Source organism: Cariama cristata, unplaced genomic scaffold, assembly GCF_000690535.1.
Source record: "Cariama cristata isolate BGI_N322 unplaced genomic scaffold, ASM69053v1 scaffold30822, whole genome shotgun sequence".
Lineage (NCBI taxonomy): Eukaryota > Metazoa > Chordata > Aves > Cariamiformes > Cariamidae > Cariama > Cariama cristata.
In genome coordinates, this window is record NW_009603765.1 from 1 (window position 1) to 12,490 (window position 12,490).

Sequence of the window (12,490 nt, forward strand, 5' to 3'; positions counted from 1 at the left end):
GGGGGAGGGCAGGTTGTGGTCCCGCTGGGGTCACCCCGGCGGAGCGGAGCGAACCTCCCTGGGCTGGTGCTGGCCCTTCAGCCGTTTAATGGCGCCTTTACCGAAACTCGGCGCCTCGCTGACCCCCGTGGTTGGCGACATTGCCTTCCAGACGGTGGGGATGGCTGCACCTTAATGTCATGAGACGTTAAAGGTTTTGGGTGCAATTCTGTGTTAGCTCAAGGGGAAGTGCCTGTAGAATGTTTACCTCTCCTGTTTCATCCCTGCTTGCTGTCAGAAATCCAGCTATTTGTGTAGGCTCTCCGAATTGTCACGGAGTCCTAGTTCAGCCCTGAGGTTACACAGGTGAACTGGAGTCCTTTGCTTTTCAGTGACACGTGTAACTATATATATATCTGTTTGCACTCACACAAACTTGAACAGAGACCTTGCTTTCCTTTATAATCATGAAAACATCTCCGTGTTTTTCTAGAATTTATACTCTGTTATTCAGACCTTTATTTTTAGTACTTTGCTATAGAAAAGGTGCTTGCGTGCTCTGAAACTTGGCTTATTATTTCAGCCATACCCTAAAAAATACCAAAATCTTTAAACCTTATCTATCCTACTTCTCCGTTTTTCTATTCAAAATACAGATTCTCAGGAGTGACCACAAGATAGCAAGTTTTAGTTTGTACTTGAGCTTTCAAAACATTGACTGCCCTGAATTTGCTGTCTCTGCTAATTGAACCTTCCTTTGATGTCCAGACTTTTCAGAATGTCACTGTTTTTATCTTACTTTCACTATTCTAATTATGCATTTGTTGTTAGGCAGAGGCCTTAAACTTCTGAAATAAAATCATCTGTCTTTTGATGCAGCCACTGTTAGCTGAATGAAATGGAAAAAGCTTTTAAGGGCACCTGTCTCAAGGTCACTTCTTAAGGAAAGAATTCCTTTGGAATTCAGTCTGTGAACCGCAGCGCTGCTGGGGTTGCTAAAGTACACAACTGTCTTGCCGATACTTTCTGCCACGTTTCCAAATGCGTTTACTGTCACTGCATCTCTGCTTTAAAGAGGGGAGAGGAAAGGGAAGCTTTGTTAGGCAGACTAGACTTTTGAAGAGATAGAGTTTAGCTTAATGCTTAAATCATTTTTGTCAAGCAAGGTGGGATAGATTAGTTGGCTTTAATATTCAGGAGTAACATTAAGTTGATGATGTTTTACAGAGTTAAGTTCATCAGCAATAATGTGTATAGAGGTCTTTTATAACTGTAATTAGTAATGCAAAGTCCATCACTTGTGTAGACAGGACACAGATTTTTCTTGTTACTACATTTGATAGATTGTGGGTTATTTGATATTAGTCTTTTACTTACCTTTGTAACCTCCTGAATCAGTTTTGCAGTGTACTGCTATTTTCATGTAGGACACTAATATTTTAGTTCTGCTAATATCAGCACTAATCACAGAGATAATTTAGGCGCTGAGTTCTTAAGCCAAAGTGTGTGTGGGGGGGAGGGCATTAAGCCCACAGCTTCCTCATTTGATATTGGAAGCTTTACCTTTATCTGTGATAATTTAGGAGGGGGACAAATCCTACATCTTTGCTGAATTTAGAGGAAGAAGAGTATCTGGGGATGCAACGTTCAGGGTTTTTTTTTTTTCCTTCCCTTTTATCATTACCTTTACTACTCTTTCAGTTTCCTAAAACTTTTTAACTATACATCGGCTGTATGTGAAGTGGGGGAAGGTTTTGAAACTAAATAGTTTAGTTAGATGTTGTTTAATTTGTCCTCTAGTTCTTGTATACCTGAGAGTGAGTGAAGGTCACCTCTGTAGTTACCACAGTGTGAAAGTATTCTTATCGAAGCCCAGGGCAGGAGCCAAGTCACGGATTAAAGTGCCTGAACAGGAATGTGTGGAGCCTACAACTTGCATTGGGGAGCTACTCATTTCTCTAAACATCCGACTTCCAAAAGTAGCCTCAGATGCTCAATGATACTGATTTTTATATGTGACGTAAGTTTTCTGGGGAGAGTTAACTGTATTTTCTAAGAAGCATAACATTTTTGGCTTGTTAATCTAGCTTCTGGAATCAAGAGAGAGCGTGAAAGTTTTTGATACTAATTGCTCACAACTGGTGCAGGGGCAAGGGGTTTTGGGAAAAGCTTGTATGTGAATCCAACGTACTGAAGGTTTGGAGAGAAAAAACAAGTAGGCAGTACTCACTTTATTTTAGTAAAGGTAGAGCACTCGCTTTATTTTAGCTTATGTTTCTTCCTGCCTTCTCCGGCCCAAAATGAGGGGAGAACAGGAAGGATGGTAGTAAGCAAACATAATTTTTTTGAGAGGGTGGAGCTGAGTCATAGCTGAAGGATTTTTATTTTTTTTTAACAAAGCTAAATGTTAAGTCTGTGTCTGTTAAAAAAAAAAAAAAAGTCCTACCTCTTGCCTTTTAAAAATTCCCTCTCCTGTTGTTATGCTAAGTACTCGCCATGATGCTAGTGGATAGATTGACATTTTTTATGTTTAAATCAGATTAGCATTTAAAGTGCATACAGCGGAAAAAAATTCTTGTTGACTTTCCCCCTTTTGTGACACTATTTTAGATTGGCTCACAGGTTGCAAAGGAGAAAGAGCCTAACTTCTTAAAATCTTTGTTCCGTTCACTGGAAATTCAGAAGTCAGTCCACAATTTATTTCAGATACCATGTAATTCAAAGAAAATGTGTTCTACTGTTACCTGTGTGAGTTCTGGAGTGGCATGCTTAGCACGGGATCACTTTTTATATGCTGCTGATACGGGATTTTGCCACGCCAAGAATTTGCAGCACAGTCATTTTCCAGTACTTATTTTCCTAACTAGTGTGATTAGCTGCCTTAAAAGAGTGTTCATTGTTCCCTTTATAGAAATAAAATGTAGACTCTCCTTAAAAACATGCTGAAAAGTTGGCTTTAAAATCTGATATGCATCTTAGTCTGTTCTGCCCCTCATCTTTCAGGCATATGGTACATTTGTAGGGTATAACTTCCCTACGCAACGTAGTGTACCAAAACTAGTTTTGAGATTTAAAACAGCAGGACTCGGTTGTCTGCTCTCCTTCTCCCTTCTCCTGGAGTTTTGACAAGGTTTGGGGGATGAGACTCCCAGGAGGACAGGTTCAAAAGAAAATAGTGCAGTTCAACACCATAACTGGTGGCCATTTCACCAAATATTTAAAGTCATTCTCATAATGAAGGCAAAATCATGTTGAGGCCTAAATCTGCAATTTCAGTAGTTTAACTTTATGACTTATGCTCTCGTTTTATCTAGTATGTGGTAAAATGGCATAGGTGGCCTCATTTTTGTAGTGATCTAATGTTAGTTTGATGGAGCTGTGCTTGGCTAGTCACTTTTGCAGAGAGAATACACTCAAATCCCAAAATGGTGTTCCTATAAATATCGATGACAGGAATGTTGCTTGGAAGGGACCTCTAGAGGTCATCCAGTCTGACCTCTTTCTTGCTGTGAGTCTGGAGGTTGCTGAGTGCAGCCTGATAGCAAGGCTTTTGCCACTGCTAAATCATGTCATACATGTTTTTTATCTGGGTCTTGAAAATCGCTGAGGATGCAGGTTGCACAGACTCTGGGTACCCTGTTCCAGTACAGCAGTACCACCTGAATCAAAAATTTTTCTCTTAATTTGCAGCCGTTGCCTACTGTTTTGCCATCTGCCCCTACTGAGAGGTGTTTGGCAGCGTTATTTTTCTAACACTCCTTGAAGTTGTAGTAGGCCGCTGTTAAATCGTGCGTTATCCTTTACATTTCCAGACTATGTCCACTGCCTTCAGCCTTATCTTATAAGACACGAACTCGGAGTCCCACCACTGGACTCAGTATTCCAGTCTGCTTGTTCCTGTCCTAGCACAACCTGCCCCAGCCCTGTAACCTCTGGGGAAAAAGGGAGACACAAAAAACAGGCTTACAAAATGCTGGGTTATGAATGTCTTTTGGCATTTTTCCCTTTTCGTAGAATCATGGAACGGTTTGGGTTGGAAGGGACTGTTAGAGGCAATCTGGTCCAACACTGCTGCAATGAGCAGGGACATCTTCAACTACATCAGGTTGCTCAGAGCCCCATCCAGCCTGGCCTTGAATGTGTCCAGGGGTGGGGCATCTACCACACGTCCAGGCAACCTGTGCCAGTGTTTTACCACCCTTCATAAAAATTTGTTGCTTGTATCTAGTCTGAATGTACCCTCTTTTAGTTTAAAACCATTACCCTTTGTCCTTTTGCTACAAGCCATGCTAAAAAGTCTGTCCTCATCTTTCTTATAAGCCCCCTTAAGTATGGACAGGCTGCAGTAAGGTCTCCCCAGAGCCTTCGCTTCCGAGGTTGAACAACCCCAACTCTCTCAGCCTTATACTTTCAATATTAAATAACCTCTGGATTTCCCCAAGTCCTGGTTCAGCTTAACAAAATGGACTTTTGCTATAGGGTAAGCCATTTTTCCCCCCTATTTGCAATGTAGCAATATGTTGGCAGTCCTCTCCCAGTCTGTTGGAGTTTTGGGTCGGTTTGATGATGGACAGTTGTACTGTGGATATTAGTGTCTGTATTTGTCCATAATGTAGCTTTTGTCAGTGGATCTGTTAAATTGCTGTGTACCAGTTTAGTGAGGTAGTAGTTTTAAGTCCACTAGATTCCTTGGCTTCTGGCATTCAGGAAGTCTTTGGTTGCAAGTAAGCCTTCAAAATGCTTAATGGAAACAGCCCTCAAAATTGAAAGAAGATGAAAACTGGTGAAGTGTGACAGCTGGTAACACTTCTGTAGTAAATTTGACATATGAATGGGTAATCTAATGAGTGGATACATGTTGTAACGCCTTATGTTAAAAAGGCAGCGTTGTTAAGAGGAATACAAAGATTTTCAAATAGATTGCTATTCCTGGCATTTTGGTAGCTTTTCCAGGAGCAATTCTTAAGGATATTTTTGCAAGTGTGATCTGTTTCTGTAAAAGCAAATAGAGAAATTGCTGGTGGTTCTAGCAGAACAGAAGTGTGATCCCAGGAGCTGGACCTGATCCACATTTAGGCACATGATTTCATCCAGGTTAAAGAATCATAACCTTATTTCTGTAGTAACTGTTACTTTTTACCATGCTTGGATGGTGTGAACCTGTGCTGTGTAGCTGTGGCTAAGTCTCCATCATTTTCTTGCAGGGTGAACCGATCAGAGTCCTGGTGACAGGAGCTGCTGGGCAGATTGCTTACTCGCTGCTCTACAGCATTGCCAAGGGAGATGTCTTCGGCAAAGAACAGGTAATTCTTACCCTGAATTATCACTTGTCGCTGCTGCGCAGTAATGAATAAGCTACTGTCAGAACTGCAGTCTCTGAGACTTCTTTTTTTGTAGACACTCAGAATGGTTTACCAGTATGCAAGTAATTTATTCTTTAAGTGGGGAAAATGGAGTCCTGCTCTGTTACAGAAGCTTTCAGTTGTTACTCGTGCTGAAGTTTTTCAGTTTTCTGTAAATGGATTTTAAGTCTTGTACAAGATAGCAGTTTCTAGCAGATAAGACAAATTCGTTTTCAAAACATATTACACCCAACTTGCAATAAACCATTTCTTTTTTTTACAGCCTCTTATTCTTGTGCTGCTGGATATCACCCCCATGATGACTGTATTGGAAGGCGTAGTGATGGAGCTGCAGGACTGTGCTCTTCCGCTGCTGAGAGGTAGATAGAAGAAATTTTTCTTATACCTACAAGATGTTCTGGTACAACTATTGCATTTATGAGTTCCTGTAGCTGTCAGGAAGTTAAGCAGAAGAAAATAGTAGATGATCCTTTCTTGGTGTTATATTTTGTGGAACATAAGTTAATTTAACTTAGGCTGTAAGCTAGGAAGAATGTCATCAAATGAGTTTCGTGTAAAGAATTGACTATGCAGATACCTGGGTTTTGGTTTGTATCATCTAATCCTGGGTTGTCAGCATGTACAACAAATCGTGGGATACTTGTGCATTTATGCATTGTATTCTGGCCTAGTGGTAAAATAATATTGAATCTTTAGGTACATCTAGATGCCTTTACTAAGTGAAAAAAAAATAAAAATCTAGTCTTTAGAAATATCTTCTTTATAAAGACACAAACTGAAAATTGCTCATCAAGTCATATAAACAAGTTAAGTTCTGATAGTTTAAACAAGCAGAAGAAAGGGAGCAAGTAGATGCTACTGTAATTATTACAGTACTAAAAAAAAAAATAAAAGGCATGTAGCTACCAACTTTTGTACAAATCAAACCTCCTTTGGTTTGATTTGTTAAAGGGAGAGGAAAACTTCATTTATGTTGGTACTTGCCACTGCAAATTTTTTGCAAAAGTGAAGAACAGCATATATATATATATAGATAGAAACACATGAAAGGGATCTTTTTACATAGATTTCTCCTGTGTTTTCAAGATTTATATCTAAAGCTTTAGATAAATATTTGTATATATAAACCGTTTACTGGCAAGTGTTTAATCTGTGGAGTTAGGGCCAAATGACTACACTTGTATATTTTGAAGGAGAAGGTGGTACTGTTGTCAGATCAGATTATATACTATTTGTGAACCAAAGAATATGCCTGTTAACACCTTGCCATGAGTATTTATCTTACTTAGATTTCTTTTCCCCCCCCCTTTCCTTTCTTTAGAGGTCATTCCTACAGACAAGGAGGAAGTTGCATTCAAAGACCTTGATATAGCAATTCTGGTTGGCTCCATGCCAAGGAGAGAGGGCATGGAGAGAAAGGATTTACTCAAAGCAAATGTGAAAATTTTCAAGTCTCAGGGTGCAGCCTTGGACAAGTATGCCAAGAAGACTGTCAAGGTGAATACAGAAACTGAATAAAAAAAGTTAACTTTCTGTTGAGTTATGTAGAGATCTAAATACATTGTAGAATGATATTGTGCAAGCAGGAGCCTATACAGTGTAGGCATGCCTTTCCTTAAGCCCAGGAAAATATACCACAGTGGAGGTTAGATGAGATACAATATGTTAAATAGGTAGATGATTTAGTCCTTAATTTGTTCAGTGAAAAGGATAAGTCTTATGTTGTATTGCTGTATTCCACATATACTCTGAACTGGTTACCAACAATTCTAAAAAAAAAAATAAAAAAAAACCAACGAAAAAACCCCCAAACAAACAAAACAAAACAAAACCCCAAAAAAACCTCCACTATATAAAAAATAAAAAGCAGTCTTCTGCTTGATATTTCTCTTCTCTGGGAGAACTAAATTATCTACATGCAGCTGCCTCCTTCATATCAATCTGTGGCTTTAATATAATGACCCTTAACTTCAGTATCAATATGGAATTACAGTTGCACAAAAAATGGTTTGCTTCTCGGTCTTTGGAGCATTGGAAGCTTTTAATTGTTCTCTCTCAGATTCCTTCAGCACAGTTAATGGGATCATGTGGCCGCTCTCCTACTGCTCTTAATCTCAGACCCGGACTCTGACTGTGCTTTGTAACTGACTTTTTAATGTCTACTTCCTCTGCTGGTGAACTTCCTGCTGCTTCTAAAGACTTGTTTGCTTCTTTATACGGTTGGAATAAAAACTATCAATGTAACTATTGCAAACTAATGGAAAATTTACTGAACTCACTTTCAAAAGGGGAAATACAAAGAGAGGTTTGCAGATTAGCTTGTGTGATTGAGAGTATATGGAGCTTGACGTTAAATCATTTGAGGCACATTAGTAGATGAAGGATGAATAAAAATCAGTTTTCCATAGGAATAAATTGATCTAAGTTCAGGCAATATTTTACTTCTTACTACTTATGAACATTAAGATAAGTAACTGTTCTGGCTTTCTTAATTATAAAGCAATTTTATAAAGCAGTGGCAGCCAGTCTAGAAAGCGTGTAAAAGGTGATGGTGAATTCCCTGTGGGCTGACTAGTATGTACTTATCTTGCTTTCCCTGTATCTAGTAGCAGCCAGGCTGTGGGTCAGCGTGCAGATCTCCCTAGAAGTCTTGTTCTCTTTCACATTTGAATGTCAAATTATAAAGAAAATACCTAGCTAGAAAATGTTTTTCTGTGCAGTTATAGAAGACTCATTGACTATGAACAATGCATATATAAAACAATCTTGTTGAAGACAACCAAGAGATTTAGAAAACTTAACTTTTTGATAGCTTCTTTGAAGGCAAAGTCATGTATTTCACTTGAGGGAGTTGTTTTGCACAAATATCTTCTTCATCTTTCCACATTCTCCTTCCCCTTTTTCATTTTTAGGTTGTGGTAGTTGGGAATCCAGCAAATACTAACTGCCTGATTGCATCAAAGTCAGCCCCATCAATACCAAAGGAAAACTTCAGCTGCTTAACTCGTCTGGATCACAACAGAGCTAAATCTCAGGTAAAAAGGGCCTATTCAAAGTAGAATGCTTTCTGTTGTCTCTGCTAAGTACAAACAGAGCAATGCTTTCGAAGAAGCCTGTGAATTGAGAAGCTGAAGTTAATACGATGGACATCTTTAATTTCTCATTAGATTGCTCTGAAACTTGGTGTGACTGCTAATGATGTGAAGAATGTCATCATCTGGGGCAACCACTCCTCCACTCAATATCCAGATGTTAACCATGCGAAGGTAAATGTGAAAGGAAAGGAAGTTGGAGTTTATGAAGCTATAAAAGATGACAGCTGGCTGAAGGGAGACTTTATCCTGGTAAGATCTTGTTTGTTTTGGTTTTGTTAAGGGTCATTCTGTGCTTCTGCTTTCTCCTAATCTCATATGTGATTGTAAACTATGTATCTGACTGACTTAGTGAAGCTGCTCTTCATATCTCACTAGTCATCTTCAGATAGCTTGTCTCTATCAGTTATTGGCTCTTGAAAAATTTAAGGCATTATGAAAACCTATGTAAATACTAATAGAAAAATCCATTTGGAGTGCTAAAATATTCAACAAAAAGAATTTTGATTCTTTTGATTCTTTGCTCAGGTAGTAATAAAACAAAATAATGGTATTGATTTATCAAGAGCACAGGCAACCTAAATGCAATGTTAAGTGAAACAAAGATTACTGAAGCTCTTGATGAACGTGACTCCAAGTAGCTGTACTTTGCTTGGTACTGCAGTGTTACTGGCATGCTGACAGCCAGGTACTACCTTTTAGCCAAGGCACCTTTAGTTTGGGACTGAGGATGTGTTTTGTCAGATGTTCGTGCTCTGTCCCATCTTGGTTTTGGATGTAGCTTATTCCAGTTCATGCTTGTTTCTACAGAATAAATGATGGTATGCTGGCAACTAAAATTCATGAGCCAGAGTGTAAGCAGAAACCTGTCCTTGTCCTTGGTCCTGCTGTACCTTACATGGCCAAGGCAGGGTACTGGTTTGGCCTGCTTAGGTACATTGTAATGCTGTCTATGCTAGAATGCTTTGCCCTAAGTCGAGGAGATTTCATGATTCTTGCTTTCTAGGCTGGGGTCTGGTTGGCATAGAGCCTTACCAAAATTTATTAAAAGAAAAAAATATGTACAGTTTAAAAAGCTATTCTAATTCTGAGAAGTGCCATTCTTAAGTACAAAATTTCTAAATATAAGCTTGAGCATAGGGAGGTAGGTTCAACTATTTTCAGGAATTATGTTAATTTTATGCATTAAATATTGTAGGATTGAGACCAGGAAGTAGTTCGTGTTGATATTCAGCAAAAAACCTTAATTGCCAGTGTTGCTCCAACACATTTGTTACTATTGATGTACATGAAGTCTCTTGGTGGTAAAAGCTTGAAACATCTGGTTGATATGAGAGAACTCAGTGGGCTGCTAGGTGTAAAGCAGGTGCTAAGAAATGAGCCAGCCTCTGAAATATTCCATTATGTTCTTGTCTTGGCCAAACTCTTCTCAGTTGTATTTCTAGATTGTATGCCATGTTCATTTAGTGATAGAACTATATCCTGACTGCTGAAATTAAGTAGTGATGTAAGGCGGTCTTTCCTCATGGAGTTTACTAACAGTGTTTAGACCAAGCCATGATTTTGCTGCTTTACAATTTAGGTTTTTGTTTTTTTTTTTTCCATTAATTGCAGACTGTTCAGCAACGTGGAGCAGCCGTTATTAAGGCTAGGAAGCTGTCCAGTGCGATGTCAGCTGCCAAAGCTATCTGTGATCATGTGAGGGACATCTGGTTTGGCACTCCAGCGGTAAGATGTTGCTCTTGAGAAAGTGCTTGTTTGCCTGCTGCTTTGATTACATGCCAGTGTCTTTGACCTCAGGTGTGTATGTGTGTTCAGAGGGGGAAGAATCTGTCTTTTTCTGGAATAAATTGTGACACAGGAGATGCAGTATATTGGAAATTAAAATTTTGCTTGCTTCTAGCAGTGAAAAATGTGTTTATCTCTTACTTCTCTGGTTACAGGGGGAATTTGTTTCCATGGGAGTCATTTCTGATGGCAATTCTTACGGTGTTCCTGAAGACTTGCTATATTCATTCCCTGTTGTGATCAAGGTAACTAGACTGTATTTAAATCCAAGTATCTTGTGCAAGGCCTAGCTAAACTGTCCTATGAGCTTGTGAACAGCAGTGCTTTTAGTACAGGACTGCAGTTGCTGGGGCGTGAGGATTTTAGCAGTCTTTCACAGAGAGGACCATTATTAACCGTTTTGTAGTAGTTGTCAAATAAGTACTAATAGACAAGTAAAACCTGACATGACTAGCTGATGCTGGTTGCATTCTTTATCTGAAAACAAAATTAACTTCTGCCTGATGTGTTGTTTTTTGGGTTTTTTTTAAGATTGTAAACTTTGTTTCTTATCCTGCAAAGTATCCTTCATGCAGACTGAATGAACCTTGTTCGTATATGGAGGGGCTTTTTATTTGTTTGTTTTCTAACAGGACAAGACCTGGAAGTTTGTTGAGGGTCTTCCTATTAATGATTTTTCTCGTGAGAAGATGGATCTGACTGCTAAGGAGTTAACTGAAGAGAAGGAGACTGCTGTGGAATTCCTCTCCAGTGCATGACTAGGTGATGAGGAAATACAAAGTCATTTCAGAGTGGAAGAATTTAAAAGTCATCTCTAAGTCTGCTACCAAACACCATTACTGTATTCAAGTCAACTGTCTGTGGCAATTGTGCATTTTAAAGTTCATATGCTTAACTGGTACTGTTGTGCCTAGCAAGAAGATTATTAAAGAAGTAAAACTAGTTTGTTGACCAAACTTTCTGTCTGTTCAATACTAGTTGCTTTCTGTGTATGATACAGAATAATTGTTTGCCTTGGCTACTAACGCACAATCTGAGTTTTGATTAGAATTTGGCACTATTGGAACATGTCTTGGTCTGTGATCACTTCAGCATCCTATGGCTCAACTGAAAATGAAATTAGAATGCCAATAGTTCTCCTTAAACCGGTAGTTCAGCGACTCAAGTCTGTCACTGGACAGACTCCAAGTATATACTGTTCACTCTGGTTATGCTTACAGTGTTTGTCAATAGAAATATTAAAGGATGATTAATCACCTAATGGCTAAGAGTAGTTTGTTGCACTTTATTTACGTTTTAATTATGTAACTAGCAGAATTTGATAATACAACATGAAAAAACCCTGAAGGCCTGTTTTAAGAAACTGAGGGAGACTAGTTCTAAGAAGCTTTATTAGTGACTAGCACTTCCATTGTCTTTCCAAGGCGAAATTGCTTTATGTCAACACCCGACACAAAAGCCTCCAGGCAGCTTTGTACTCCAGCACCACAGTTCAAAAGCGGTGTTGGTACTGTAGCTCAATACTAATTTGATTGTAGCTTCAAAGCCCTTTGTCCCAGGAGACAAGGACTGACTTGGTTAAGACCAAGTGAGAGTAGTATACTTGCTGGAGAGTTTTCCTAGTGCAGCCTACAAACACTTTAACTTCAGGAAGGTTCAAACACATTGTACTGTAATTGTCCCCCTCCAAACACAGAGGTGAATGTTGCTATAACTCTTCTCCTAGGCTCCTGCTTTGTCTGTTCCTACTATAGTAACCCACCTTACGCAGACCTAAGGGATTTAGACTAGGTTTGTTGTCCTGGGAGTTACTACTACTACTTGTTCTGTTTGTTTTCTAAGCACATTAAATACTTCCTGCCCCTTTTGCAGAGTGCAAACTCTCATGATAACAGGATTTTTCTTGTACACAATGTCAGTGCTAAGTTGTTGTCTGTCCTGTTGCAGTATAAGCCTTTCTGCCTTGTACTAAAGTAAATCGTGGGTCTGTCATATCTGGAGTCATCTCATTTCCCTTTTTTGGTTGGTTGTCATTAAATGAAGATTCAAAAAGTAGAATTGCTTTGACCAAAAAAACCCACAAAACAACAACCAAAAAAAAACCCCCACAACCTTAAACTGAATTCTAAGGAAATTGAATGCTTTCTTTGAGGGTTTATCAACTAGCATATGAAATATGTTTACTGATTAGCAAACATCAATAAGCTTATCCTTAAAAATAAGTCTGCTCTCAGGCCATTACTGTAGCTATTAAGTGCAGTGACAGTA

At 39.0% G+C, this 12,490-nt stretch overlaps 1 protein-coding gene across 1 annotated transcript; it reads left to right on the forward strand.

The window, feature by feature from the left end:
* The first annotated feature begins 88 nt into the window (after positions 1–88).
* Positions 89–11,478, forward strand: MDH1 (malate dehydrogenase 1, NAD (soluble)). Its single transcript, XM_009695332.1, has 9 exons — positions 89–154; positions 5,184–5,282; positions 5,605–5,701; positions 6,664–6,839; positions 8,255–8,377; positions 8,510–8,686; positions 10,049–10,162; positions 10,378–10,467; positions 10,855–11,478. Exons 1-9 carry the CDS (start codon positions 89–91, stop codon positions 10,978–10,980), a joined length of 1,068 nt encoding a protein of 355 aa, XP_009693634.1. The 3' UTR covers positions 10,981–11,478.
* The last annotated feature ends 1,012 nt before the right edge of the window (positions 11,479–12,490 follow it).

Excerpts from the sequence above, each read along its gene's own strand:
- MDH1 (XM_009695332.1), top strand. The coding sequence starts at position 89 with ATGGCGCCTTTACCGAAACTCGGCGCCTCGCTGACCCCCGTGGTTGGC. Across the intron at positions 155-5,183 it reads GCGACATTGCCTTCCAGACG|GGTGAACCGATCAGAGTCCT; the intron begins GTGGGGATGGCT and ends ATTTTCTTGCAG. Across the intron at positions 8,378-8,509 it reads ACAACAGAGCTAAATCTCAG|ATTGCTCTGAAACTTGGTGT; the intron begins GTAAAAAGGGCC and ends ATTTCTCATTAG.